General features: G+C 39.5%; 1 protein-coding gene across 1 annotated transcript; it reads right to left on the bottom strand.

Annotated features, from left to right (window-relative positions):
• Positions 1-4,224: 4,224 nt before the first annotated feature.
• Positions 4,225-13,988, bottom strand: lmod3 (leiomodin 3 (fetal)). The gene is made up of 3 exons (XM_068052305.1): positions 13,695-13,988; positions 11,618-13,060; positions 4,225-4,251 (listed from the first exon to the last, which is right to left on the bottom strand). Exons 1-3 carry the CDS (start codon positions 13,986-13,988, stop codon positions 4,225-4,227), a joined length of 1,764 nt encoding a protein of 587 aa, XP_067908406.1.
• Positions 13,989-14,285: the final 297 nt, after the last annotated feature.

Genomic DNA, 14,285 nt, shown 5'->3' with positions numbered 1-14,285 from the left:
CTTATAGATGCCAGAACTAAGGCAACTGTTTACATCTCATACAATGTCTCATTAGTACATTGGTTGATACATCCATCCCAGTTGCCAGCGCAAGATTGGATAATTTCTTACTTGCATCATAAGTAAGTACTTTTTATGGGGATTCAGAACCACTTAATACATCAGCTTTTATGTTAGATTGGCTGTTCAATGCATTTTCTCTCCATCGCTAAGACTACCTATTTCCACCATTGTAACATCGCTCAACTCTACCCCTGTTTCTGCTCATCTGCTGCTGCAACCCTCGTTCATGCCGGTGTTACCTCTCGGCTTGACTATTCCAATGTACACCTGACCAGCTTCCCATATTCTACCCTCCATAAACTTGAGCTCATCCAAAACTCTGCTGCCTGTGTCTTTATTTGCACCAAGTTCCATTCACCTAACACCCCTGTGCTTGCTGACTTGCATTGTTTCCAAGTCAAGCAACGTCTTGATTTTAAAAATTATCATTCCTGTTTTCAAATCCCTCTATGGTCTCGCTCCTTCCTATCTCTGTAACACCCTCCAATCCCACAACCTTCTGAGATACCTGTGTTGATGTAGTTCTGGCCTCCTGAGTATTCCAATTTTAATTGCTCTACCATTGGCTGTGTTTTCAGCTGCCTACATATTAAGCTCTGGAATTCCCTCCCTAAACACTTTACCTCTACCTGGTGTTCTTCCTTTTTAAGACATTCCCTTAAAATGAAGATTTTGGCCATCTGCCCTAATTTATGTGGTGTCAATTTTTTTTTATAACATTTTTGTGAAGTGCCTTGGGATGTTCTTAAAGGTGCAATATAAATGCAAGTTGTTGTAATAGCTGGAGTGACATCAACAATCAACATATCTGCAATGGCTGCTTGGGAACAATTCCCACTGCTCAGTAAAAAATGGCTATAATTCATTCAACCTAGCCAAATTTACAATTGAATATAAGAACAGGAGTAGGCTATTCGTCCTCGAGCCTGCTCTGCCATTCAGTAAGATCATGGCTGATCTGGTTGTGGCCTTAACTCCACTTCCTGGTAGATCAAAAATCTAAGTCAACCTTGAATATATTCAATGACCCAGCCTCCACTGCTGTCTGAGGAAGAGAATTCCAAAGTTTAACGACCATCTGAGAGAAGAAATTCCTCCTCATCTCCATCTTAAATGGTAGACCCCTTATTTTGAAACTGTGCCTCTAAGTTCTAGATTTTCCCCCACAAGGGAAAACATCCTCTCGGTATCTATTCGGTCAAGCCCTCTTAGAATCTTCTCACCTCTCATTCTTCTAAATTCCAATGAGTAATAGCCAAACCTGCTCATTTCCTCAAAAGACAACCTCTTCATCCCAGGAATCAACCTAGTGAACCTTTTCAGAACTGCCTTCAATGCAAGTTTATCCCTCCTTAAGTAAGGAGACCAAAACTATACATAGTACTAGGTGCGGTCTCACCAATGCTCTGTGTAGTTGTGGCAATACTTCCCTACTTTTATACTCCGTTCCCCCTTGCAATAAAGGCCGACATTCCATTTGCCTTCCTAATTACTTGCTGTACCTACATGCTGCCTTTGTGATTCAAGTATGAGGATACCCAGGTCCCTCTGTACTGCAGTATTCTGTAGTCTCCCTTCATTTACACAATCAGCTTTTCTATTCTTCCCGTCAAAGTGGACAGTCTCACATTTTTCCACATTATACTCTATCTGCCAAATTTTTGTCTACTCACTTAACCTATCTATATCCCTTTGCAGACCCTTTTTGTCCTCTTCACAACTTGCTTTCCTATCTATCTTTGTAGTGTCAGCAAATTTGGCTACAATGCACTCTGTCCCTTCATCCAAGTCATTAATATAGATTATAAATAGTTGAGGCCCCAACATTCATCCCTGTGGCACTCCAGTAGTTACAGTTTGCCAACCTGAAAATGACCCATTTATCCTGACTCTTCTGCTACATTAGCATGGATAGAGGATTTGCTAACTATTACCCCCAATGCCATACACTTTTATCTTGTGAGATAACCTTTTATGTGACACCTTATTGAATGCCTTTTTGAAATTCAAATACACTACTGGTTCCCCTTTTATCCACCCTGCTTGTTCCATCCTCAAAGAACTCGAATAAATTTGTTGAACCCAATTTTCCTCTCATAAAACCATGTTGACTCTGCCTGATTGTATTATAATTTTCTAAATGTCCTACTACTTTCTTCATAATGAATTCCAGCATTTTCCCAATAATAGATGTTAGGCTAGCTGGCCTGTAATTTCCTGCTTTCTGTCTCCCTCCTTTCTTGAATAGGGGCGTTACATTTGTGGTTTTCCCATCCGCTGGGACCTTTCCATACTCCAGGAAATTTGGAAGATTACAACCAACAATCACTGCAGCCACTTGTTTTAAGACCCTAGGATGCAGGCCATCAGGTCCAGGGACTTGTCAGTCGTTAGTCCCATTAGTTTTCCAAGTACTTTTTCTTTCGTGATTATTATTTTAAGTTCCTCCATCCCTTTTGCCCCTTAATTTTCTGCTATTCTACTATCTTGACCCACTCTCAGGGAGCAAGTACACTATTTGTAAAGTTGTTTATTTGTCAGGTTCATGGTAGTGGAATTACAGTTATTAACAAAGCATATTTTTGGCAAAGTTCAATGTAGCTCTTGTTTGCTTTCAGGCTTAGTCTCTTAATTTTGATTTTCAATTAGCCAAAGATTTGCTTTCTTTCAGATAGGAGAAGATTAGCTGGAGTGTTAACTGTTCTTTGGGGTACTGATTTGAGTTTCATTATGTTATCTTTTGCATCTTCCAGGGATTGAATTTGGAACTTCCAAGGCTGTATGGCTTTACCATACTGGAGGTATATTTAACCACTGCACTGGGATCCTTATGCATTTAAAGTCCAAAGTCCTTGGCTCAGTGTTAATGCTGTCACTTCTGATTCAGAGGTTGTGGGTTCAAGACTTTCTTGACACATTTGAAGAAAATCAATGTAATAAATTACAAAGCATACATTTAATCTCTAGGCAGAACTGTGCTGAAGGATTGATTTATAATTTGACTAGTTTTAAAGATGGATTTGTAAAATGTCAAGTTTCCAAAAAAGTGTGTGATAAGGTTATCAAATTGTTAATTCAGCTCCATGTACCCTACTTAAACATTGCATAAGCTTGTATCAATCTTGTTTCTTACTGCATTGTTATAACAACACTCATATCACATGAAGCTGTCAGTTGGTTGGTCTGACCAGAATACACTGAAGCCAAGAGATATAAGACCACCCACAGGAAGTATTCTGTTATGCTATGTATAGCTCTAGGCCAGTACAAAGCCCAGGCGGCCATTGGAGCTTCTTGAACTTAATTTTCAATGTTTTTGAAACCGCATGTACCTGCTTCTCCTAACAATAAATGTAACCACTAATAAGCAGAGCTGCACTTTGTCTCTGGGTGGAGTGTGATACTAACAGGCAGTGTAACTTGGGTCTGATTGCAGTACCTGTAGTATAGCAGCACCCTTAATGTTCTGATCAACTCCTTGTCCACAAGAAATAAATTCTGTAATATGTTAACCATATGAGATTCCCATTTAGCTGATATCAGCAATCGAGAAAACTTGAGTTATTTTTGAATATATAGGGCTTTTTAAAAGATATGATTTATATTAATAGTTGAAAGGTTAGATGATAATAAATGTCTGGAATTGAATACGCCAAGAAAGTAGAAAAAAACTTACCATTTGACCTTTCACCCATTTAAAGTGTAGCAGCTTGTGAGTTGCTTCATTGACAGCAGCATTAAACAATAGTTCTGTTAGAGATTCAAATAAAAACCTTGGTATGGACAGTGGCTGCTCAATGGGGCCTTAATTTGTACTGACCTCAGTGACAAAGAAAAGCAGTCAAAAGAATATGCAACAAAATGGAAAATAAACACAAAACTAATACTTCAATCATTTTATTTTATAATACATTCCAGATCCAAAGATACATCAAAAAATATGATAAATCAAAGTGAATAAATAACTTTCTAAGACAAAAGGCTTTCAATGCACAGTTTTTTTAAATGCAAAAAACCTTTAAACTGTTCTTAATTGTTCCCACACAGATATGCAAACAGTAGGTAACTGTCAATGTTTATTGTGACATTCCATCCCTATTGTTGCACGATTCTGAAATTTTAGCTAAACAGCTGGCATACTGGCTCTTCACATTTACAAGACTAACTCAACAGCTTTGGAAGTGGAACCTGTGAACAAGATAAAAAAAAAGTATGAATTTCAACATGTAGTTGAATTACATAATTGTGAAATGACAACAAATTTCACAAGGATATTTTATTATCAGCCCTTAAAGACAGAGCATTTGTATAGTACCTGATTGTGATCTCGCAAAATCCCAGAATGGTTTACATCCAATGAATTATGTTTAACGTGCAGTCATTGTTATTATGTAGGCAAATGCAACAGCCAATCTGTGCATAGAACGGTCCCACAAACAGTAATCCAGATGAAAGGCCAATTAATCTGTTTTGGGTGGTTGTGGTTAAAGGAGGAATGTTGACTATAGGAAAATTGTCAAAAATGGTTATGCTGTCACACATGATTTATATAGTTTCGGTTTTTGTTTGTAAAATATATCTGTTACATTTCAAAGTGTTAAAAGAATGAAAGAGAAAGAAAGGCAACTATTTCCTACTCGTTTCCTAGCACCTGAGCTTGGCTTGAACAATCTGCTGATGTGCACCATCTAAGCTTACATGTGAAGAACGGCTGCTTGGCTGAGGGGCTAGGGGCTGTTCAGTATCTCAGCAATGAGTCAACACCTTCAGGAGGGCAAGAAGGAAGAAAATTGGCAAGAAGAGGGATAATGTAGTGATCATTGTTTTAAAGTATTTCCTAGAAATATATTTTATACTGTGAGTTGAAATACTGTGGTACAATTCCTAATATTCTGAATAACATCACAGCTTGAACAATTTATTCATAACTCAAAACTTGACTATTTAAGTCATTTAGCCAGGGTTTGATATGTTGCTGTCAGTTCTCCAAACCTTTGTGTCCAGATACTTGGGTAAATCTGCTGGTGAATGGAGTGTATGGGCAGGAGTGGAATGTGTCTTGTCATCCATTTCTTACATTTTTGTTCAAAGTTGAGTTGAAACAGGATACAGACACAACTTCTCACATAAACATACATTAGACACCTTAATCCCCATTTGATTATGCCTTAAGCCAATAACTTATTGGTGATATCAATGGAAAACTTTCGTCTCTTTTGTATGATATCTCTGGCTTTGTCAAGACATTAAGCCATTTATTTAAAACGAGTTAACACAGCTGCTAAAATACACAAAAGGTTTCATTTGTATGTGTTAAACACTGCCAGTAATTTCTAATTTTAGGCTTTACAATGTAAGATTTACGTGTGGCAGAAAATGTCAGCATTAATCATCATTACTGGAGGAAAGAATAATCTGAACAGCTCTGTTAAAATCCTAGTTAAGATTTTTTTCCTTCACATCAGAGTAGATTTTAACCAATTACCACAGTGCTGTCTTGCTCTGTTGGGCTGATGACTTAGTAGGAAAAAACTTTACATTTGAATTCAATGCTTTTCACCTCATCAAGAACTTCATAGCCAATGAATTACTTGGCTCTGCCTAGGAAGAAGACTTTGCCAAAGTTATGGTAAATGAGAAGGTTCACAGTATACTGGACGAGGTAAAAATTGATAAAAGACGTACTAGAAAGGCAGCAATACTCAATGTGGATAGGTCACCCTGTCTGGTTGGAATGCATCCTAGGTTGTTGAGGGAAGTAAGGGCAGAAATTGTGGAAGTGCTGGCCACAATCTTCCAATTCTGCTTAGATACAAGGGTGGTACCAGAGCACTGGAAGATTGCAAATGTTACACATCTTGTCAGAATAAAAGAAAGGTAAACCTGGCAACTAAAGGCCAAACAGTTCAACATTGGTGGTGGGAAAGCTTTTAGAAACAATTATCTGGGAGAAAATTAATAGCCACTTGGACAAGTATGGACTAATAAAGGAAAGCCAGCATGGATTTATTAAGGGCAAATTGTGTTTGACTACCTTGAGTTTTTTGATGAAGGTGAATGAGGGAAGTATAGTTGATGTTGTGCATATGGACTTTTGAAAGGTGCTTGATAAAGTGCCACATAATAGTCTTGTGAGCAAAATTTAAGCCCATGGGATAAAAAGGGCAATAACAGAATGGATATAAAATTAACTGAGGCTGAGAAAATTGAGAGTTGTGATGAATGGCTGTTTTTTGTACTGGAGGGATGTAAACCACAGTATTCCCCAGGGTTCATGACTCGGGTCACTGCTGTTTTTAATATATGCAAATACTGGGGATATGGGGGTACATAAGAACATGAGAAACAGAAGCAGGAGTAAGCCATATGGCCCCTCTAGCCTGCTCTGCCATTCAATAAGATCATCAACATCAACTCCATTTTGCTGCCCTATCCCCATATCCTTGATTCCTTTAGTACCCAAAAATCTAATCACCTCAGTCTTAAATATACCCAACACTGGAGCAGCTACAGCCTTCTGGAGTAGAATGTTCCAAAGATTCCCACCCTCTGCATGAAGAAATTTCTCCTCATTTCAGTCCTAAATGGCCAACCTGTTATTCTGAGACTATGACCCCTAGTTCTAGATTCTTCAGCCAGGGAAAACAAACTCTCAGCATCTACTTTCTCAAGCCTCTAAGAATTTTATATGTTTCAATGAAATCACCTCTCATTCTCCAAATTCTAGAGAATATAGGTCCATTCTACTCAATCCCTTCTCATAGGACAGTCTTCTCATCCCAGGAATTCATCTAGTAAACCTTTGTTGCACCCCCTCTAACTCAAGTATATAATTCCTTCAGGAAGGAGACCAAAACTGTACACAGTACTCCAGGTGTGGAGTAAGCCCTATATAATTGCAGCAAGACCTCCTTATGCTTATACTTCAATCCCCTCTTGCCACAAAGACTTCCTAATTGCTTGCTTAACCTGCATGTTCCCTTTCTTACCTTTCTGTGATTTGTGCACATGAACACCTAAGTCCCTTTGAATACGAATATTTATTTGTCTTTCACCTTTTAAAAAATATTCTGCTTTTCAGATGAAAGGTCGCGACCTGAAACGTTTCTCTCTCCACAGATGCTGCCTGATCTGTTGAGTATTTCTAGCATTTTCCATTTTTGTTTCAGATTTCCAGCATCCGAAGTATTTTGCTTTCGTTCTGCTTTTCTATTCGTCCTACCAAATTGGATCATTTCACATTTTCCCCACATTATACTCCATCAGCTATCTTTTTGTCCAATCACTTAACAGATTTTTATCCCTTTGTAGCCTTTTTGTATCCTCCTCACAACTCACTTTCCCACCCAGCTTTGTATTTTCAGCAAACTTGGATATATTACACTCTGTTCCCTCATCTAAGTCAATATAGATTGTAAATAACTGATCCTTGTGGCTCTCCACTAGTTGCAACCTGCCAACCCAACAATAACTTGTTTATTCTTACCCTCCGTTTTCTGTCTATTAACCAATCCCCAATCCATTCTAATATTATTCTTACAATCTCATAAGCCCAAATCTTGGGGAGGTGGTAGTGTAGTGGTAATGTCACTGGCCTAGTAATCCAGAGCCCAAGCTAATACTTTGGGGACATGGGTTCGAATCCTACCGTGGCAGATGATGAAGTTTGAATTCAATTAATAAATCTGGAATTAAAACTAGTCTCATGGTGACCATGAAGCCATTGTCGATTGTTGTAAAAACCCATCTGGTTCACTATTGTCCTTTAGGAAAGGAAATCTGCTGTCCTTACCTGGTCTGGCCTTCATGTGACTCCAGATCCACAAAAATGTGGTTGACACTTAAATGGCCTAGCAAGCCATTCAGTTCAAGGATAATTAGGGATGGGCAATAAATGCTGGTTTAGCCAGTGATGCCCACATCCCACAAACAAATAAAAAAATCTTGTGTAACAACCCTCTTTTGTGGCAGTTTATTGAATGTCTTCTGAAAATCCAAGTATACTACATCTGCTGGTTTCCCTTTATCTACCCTGTCAGTTACATCATCAAAAATCTCTAATAGATTGGTCAAACACAATTTTTTTTTATTCATTCGTTTTGTGTTCATGGGATGCGGGTGTTGCTGGCTAGGCCAGCATTTATTGCCCATCCCTAATTGCCCTTGAGAAGGTGATGGTGAGCTGCCTTCTTGAACCACTGCAGTCCTTGGGTACAACTGAGAAGTTTGCTAGGCCATTTCAGAGGGCATTTAAAGAGTCAAGTACATTGCTGTGGGTCTGGAGTCACATTTAGGCCAGACCAGGTAAGGACGGCAGATTTCCTTCCTTAAAGGACATTTGTGAACCAGATGGGTTTTTACAACAATCGACAATGGTTTCACGGTCACCATTAGACTAGATATTTTAATTCCAGATTTTTATTAATTGAATTCAAATTTCACCATCTGCCATGGTGGGATTCAAACCAGAGCATTAGCCTGGGCCTCTGGGTTACTAGTCCAGTGATATTACCACTATGCCACCACCTCCCTTTCATAAAACTATGTTGACTCTGCCTAATTATATTATGATTTTCTAAGTATCCTGTGAGCACATCCCTAAGAATAATACAGGGATTATTCTGAAATTTGCAGATGAGACAAAACTTAAGGAGGATCGTAATAGACTTCAAAAGGACATAGACAGGCTGCTGGAATGGTTAAACACATAGCAGATGATATTCAATGCAGAAAAATGTGAAGTGATACATTTCGGTAGGAAGAATGAGGAGAGATAATACCAGGTAAATGGTACAATTTTAAAGGGGGTGCAAGAAGAGAGAGACCTTGGAATGCTTGTGTGCAAATCTTTGAATGTGACAGGACAGGTTAACAAAGCAGTTAATAAAGCATATAGGGTCCTGGGCTTTATGAATAGAGGCACAGAGTACAAACGCCAGGAAGTTATGCTAAAAGTTTACAAAATACTAGTTTGACCCCAGCTGGAGTAGTGTCGAATTTTGGGCACTACATTTTAGGTGGAGGCAGAGACTGTCAACTCATTTAAAAGGTACCTGGACCTGCACTTGAAGTACTGTAACCAGCAAGACTATGGAACAAGTGCTGGAAGGTGGGATTAGGTTGGGCCGCAAGTGCAGACATGATAGGCTGAATGGTCTCTTTCTGTGCCGTAACTTGTCTATGATTCTCTGGTTCTAAGGATGTGAAGGCTTTGGAGAGGATATAGAAGAGATTTACTAGAATGGTTTCAGGGATGAAAAATTAGTTACCTGGATAGACTGGAGAAGTTGGGGTTACTCTTCTTAGAGCCTGATGGGTGGTAGAAACAGATTCAATAGTAACTTTCAAGAGGGAATTCGATAAATACTTGAAGGAGAAAAAATTGTAGGGATATGGGGAAAGAGTGAGGAAATGGAACTAACTGGATTGCCCTTTGTCAGAGCTGGCACAGACTTGTTGGGCCAAATGGCCTCCTTCTGTGCTGTACTATTCTATGTAGTCACTCATAATTTAAAGATTTTGGTTAAAGCTCCTGGTAGCTTATTGTATAACTATATAGCTTTCTGTGGTACTGAGCTTCCAGGCTGTGAAAGTCCCAGGTTTGAACTTTAGTCTATGTTGGGTTAGCTTATCTCAATCAGCAGAGGAGTATAGGCACTGCAATTGGCCATAATTCTCCTGTGGTTATGATAACTGCTCCAATCACTATCCAGTATTCCCCACTGGAAAATAAATTGTGTGGAAGTTAAAGTGAGCTAAGCTGCTGACATTTACTGGCCAGATGTTAAGAATGCCCAATCCAGCGAGGTATTGGAGGTTTGCAAGCATACATGGGAAAATAGTCAAGTTTTAGAAAAGAAATGTGATAAAATAACATCAGGCCCATCAATTCTCACCCTAGCATGAATTAGCCTCTTCCAGAGAGGAGCAAGAAGAAAAGGCAGAGTACTGAAAGATAAAAAAAACTTAGCTACCTCTACTCCAATTTTCTTCACTCAATGAAAACAGAATATTCTCCAATTGAGATGAACCATGTCCTGCTGTATTGCTACCACATCTTCAATGTTGTAAAGAAAGATAACTTGGGTTTTCCACACATGCTCTATCAAGCAATTTCAAAGCATAAGTTATAGGGGCAACTAAGAGTTATTGACCAGTGTATAGACATCTCTTTTATAACATCTAGGATGAGGTGACTATTCAGCAGAATACCGTCCCCTTTAAATTTTCTTCATAATTCTCTCAGTTAATAAATGGTAAAGTCCCTTTTTAAAATGCCTCTTTCTTTTTGTGATTTCAATGATCAAATTTGGATAAAATACTAAAGATTTGGTCGTATTGTGTAACAGCAACGACTTAGAGAGTGTTAGAAGTGCTTTCTGAGACTTAAGTAGATTTTCCAAGGTCTTGCCAGGGTCTCACAAGCAGCTAGAAGTTTATTCGAAAACTGCAGGGGCATTACACTCGATTTTCCATCCATTGAAATGAATAGACTGAAAATAGCAGACTGTGCACAATTACTTTGTAATAAGCCACCTGCTCTGTGCAAGGTCTCAGCTGGGGCACATGGTCTGGGAAATTTTTACCCATAGTCTAATATTCTGCTTGCTAACCACTTTTGTTACTGGTTTCTGTTTTTTGGATGAGACAAAATGTATGCCTTTTGGAATGACGGTTAATCTTAGTATGTGTAAAAAATTACAGCATGGGAGAAGAATGGCTTAGTGTTGACAGGTGAAGCAAGTTTATAGGTATAAGTAGTCCCAGTTATCGTCAGTGATATTTGTACACTGTGATAAGGTTCATGTCCAACAGCAATCGTTAATAACATTGTCTATTTCAGAATCAGTTGCATAGATTTTTTTGTTATCTCACAGCTGTATAAAGTACAGGTCAGCAAAACGATGCTGAACATTCATTAATTTGCACATCTTATGTTATGTTTATGTGGAACTGAAGACATTCAACAGGTATCTATGAAATGTAATATTTATACTATGAGTGGGGAAGAATGCATAACAGAAGTGAAGTAACAAATGAGTCACAATTTTAAATAGAGGATAATAGATACCTGGGAATGATTGCAAGGCAGTACGTTCATGGAAGTTTGCACGATGCACAAACTAGATAAATTTTTAAGCCTTTTTAAGAGATCAGGGAGAGGACCTGAGTAGGATTGGAACAAAGAATGTTCAACAAATCAGCTAAGACTAATCATTTGTAATGTTCTCTAGTTCTAATGAAGAATTAAGCCTGAAATGTCAACATTTCCTTTCTTTACAAATGCTGCTTGATTTGCTGAATTTTTCCAGTGCCTCTGTTTTTGTTTCAGATTTCCAGTATTTGTAGTATTTTGTTTTAACATTTCTAGCACTGCTAAATGAAGTGAATTGAATGTTTAACTTTTTTTAATGTATAAAAATTAATTTGGCATAACCAAAAGTCTTGAATGCACAAGGGAAATTGATACCAGTTAAGACTGATAGTGGATTAATGGTGTTGATTGGAAAGAAGTTATGAACCACCACTGGGAATTTATGGAAATACTACTCACAGGTTTTAAATAAGCCACGTTGCTCTGACGAATATCATTTAACAACAGATCTCGAGGGGTATCTTCGACTACAGGTGCTTCTCGATTCCTTGGAACTGGCTTTAGTGACCTTATCATTGCCTTCAGGTTTGGCTTGTCATTCCCATTTGTTCTGTCTTGACCAGCTTTATTTTTACTTTGTTTTTTGGGAGTTTTTCTGAGTTGCACGCATGGAACAGTGCTTTTCGGATGATTGCGAAAGGTGTTGGGTGGGAGGGAAGGGTCTTCACAGAAGGTGGAGAGATTGGGTACATATCCACCCAACATCTCCAGCAGGCCAGGGGAGATTTTCTGACAGGCATTCACCATCAATTCTTGTTCCTGCACATACTGGTTTCTCTGCTGCTCCAGCCTTCTTTGCCTCTGTTGATCCAGATTGCGGCTCAGCAAGTTGGTGACCACCATCCTGGGGCCTGGCAGCTCAAAGTGATAACCCAACTTCAGCAGGGTGGTGTTGGCTTTGAGAAGCCTGGCAATCTCCATCTCAGCATGGTGACCCAACATATGTCTCTGGTTGTGAAACCTCAGTTCAGTGAGAATCTCATTGAACTGCAAGCACCTCATGATAGCCACAATGCCTTTGCCTGAGATGAAGTTGGACTCAATATTGAGGGTAATGATTTTCTTGTTCTCCCTCAGCATGTTGGCCATGGCATAGGCAATTTCGTCATCAGCGCCTGTGTTAGCGATGCTGAATATAGTGACATGCTTGTTCTTCTTCAAAGCTTCCACGAAACTTTTCAGCATATCTTTTGGGATGTTTTCCACATTGTTTAGGTTAACCTCTTTAAGGTCAGGTTCGTTTTTGCGAATATTTGCTAATGAGTCATCTAAAAGCGTTGGGTTCCCTGAAGGCCTTGCAGTAAGTTTGAGGAAACTACTGTCCAATCCAAGCTTCTTTCCTGTCTTTAGTTTACCTGTTTTCACCTCAGTAGTTTCTTGGCTTTCGTTGGATGGTGTGGAAATTTCTTCTTCGCTGCCTTTCTTGCTGTCATTGCCTTCGCACTGCTCTTCAGTGGAAGAGCCTGGCCCTCTCTTGTTGCACAAGGGAATGGTGTCTTCAATCTTCTGCTGGTCAGAGGGTTGATCTGGGCTAATCCTCTCTGATCTCTCCTGTGGGTTACTGTCTTTGTCTTCATGGCTAGGTTCAGGTTCAGTCACTGGCAGATTTTTGATTTGTTGTGTCTTCATCATCTCCATCGTCTCCTTCTCTTTCTCCGATTTGTATTTGATCACTTTGCTCTGCATCTTATCATCTTCTACTTGTTGAATCCACTGGCCATTTCCATTCAGATATTTGGCACTTTCTTCTTCATTATCTCTGTTTCTTGTTTCACTTTTACTCTTTTCTCCCTCACACTCCTTTTCAGTTTGTGGTCCTTCAGCCTTCTTTGTTGCAGTTTGCTGTTGGAAAAAGAGACCTTTAGTTTTGTGGGGATTTTTTTTGCTTTTAGTAATGTAGAATTTCCTAACTCTGATAAAGCTCATGCATAAAGGTTATTAACATCACTCTCACTACTGAATGCAGCCCTCCCGTGGAGATTCAGACCGGGTCATTTAGAAAACTTTCTAAGCACTGATTAAGATTTCCACTGTTCCATGTCACAGAACCACAATTTAAACTCCTTTCGGACTGACCAAGTAAATGAACTAATATTACCATAATAGTCAGCTAAAACTCACAACATTGGTGAACCTGCTGATTTTCTGTTCATATATCTGACTGTATGTCTCACAGGCACAGGACACATGGTGATAGAAATGGAGTAGAGACTAAAATTCGGTATCATCAATGTGGAGAAATAAAAGGAAAAATGGTTCATTTATCTGACACAGTCCCAACATCCCAGGTACTGTGAATAGTGTGAGTAATTGAAAATAGTATCACAATTACTATGGGTACTATTATCTAGGCTTCACCACTACTTTTTCACGGTTACAATGAGTTTCAATGAACCAGAGTCACTCTGCCTTCTTGTAACCCATTCCAGTTCTCCCAGGTGACATTTACCTGATGTGTCGGATTTACCACACTCGCCTCATTGTCTAGCAGAGTGGCCGGGATCCTTTCTTCTTCCAAGAGTCGGCTCGATTCCTTCTCCCAATACAAGTAGTCAATCAGGGACCTGTGATCGAAGGAGCCTGTGGGGGCTTTCTCTGTATGATCTTTCTGCCTCAGCCCTAAGGGCACAAGCGGGTCAGGGTCGAGATCTTCCATCTCGTTTTGCAGTTGCTTTAATTCTTCGGGGGACAGAGTTGCGAGGATTTCGTCCTCATCCAGTTCCCCACTGTTAGATTCTTTGTCATCAGGTTCGTGGCTGCAGTCTGACATGGTGCCTTCTGGAGTCAACAACTTGAAGATTGCGGGGCAAGTTTGGGTTTCTGCAGGAGACTTTCCGTCCCGTTATGTCCCTGGATCTTCCCGGAGAAAGTGTTCACAGTACGGCCCGAAGCAGCAATCTCTATCTGCCTGAGATCTATATTAAGCACAGCCCTGTGCCAAAGTATTTCTGGTCTCTGCAGCCTCTGCGTTGCTCTCTTTTCAGCAGCTTGTGTCAGCTGCAAGAGCCTCCCTGACATTTCACTACAGCTGGGTCCCTTTCTCGTCAATCCACAGGTCATAGAAGGT

This window comes from Heterodontus francisci, chromosome 19 (genome assembly GCF_036365525.1).
Source record: "Heterodontus francisci isolate sHetFra1 chromosome 19, sHetFra1.hap1, whole genome shotgun sequence".
In the NCBI taxonomy this organism is placed as follows: Eukaryota; Metazoa; Chordata; class Chondrichthyes; order Heterodontiformes; family Heterodontidae; genus Heterodontus; species Heterodontus francisci.
The sequence above is the reverse complement of the archived record's forward strand: the minus strand, read 5'-3'. Positions and strand labels throughout refer to the sequence as shown.

What these genes read in the sequence shown, in the direction of transcription:
- lmod3 (XM_068052305.1), bottom strand. Translation starts at nt 13,988, where the DNA reads ATGTCAGACTGCAGCCACGAACCTGATGACAAAGAATCTAACAGTGGG. An exon ending in CCACTCTGCTAGACAATGAG is followed by an intron (nt 13,061 to 13,694) that starts GCGAGTGTGGTA and finishes TTTTTCCAACAG; the next exon opens with CAAACTGCAACAAAGAAGGC. An exon ending in ACGTGGCTTATTTAAAACCT is followed by an intron (nt 4,252 to 11,617) that starts GTGAGTAGTATT and finishes TCTTGTTCACAG; the next exon opens with GTTCCACTTCCAAAGCTGTT.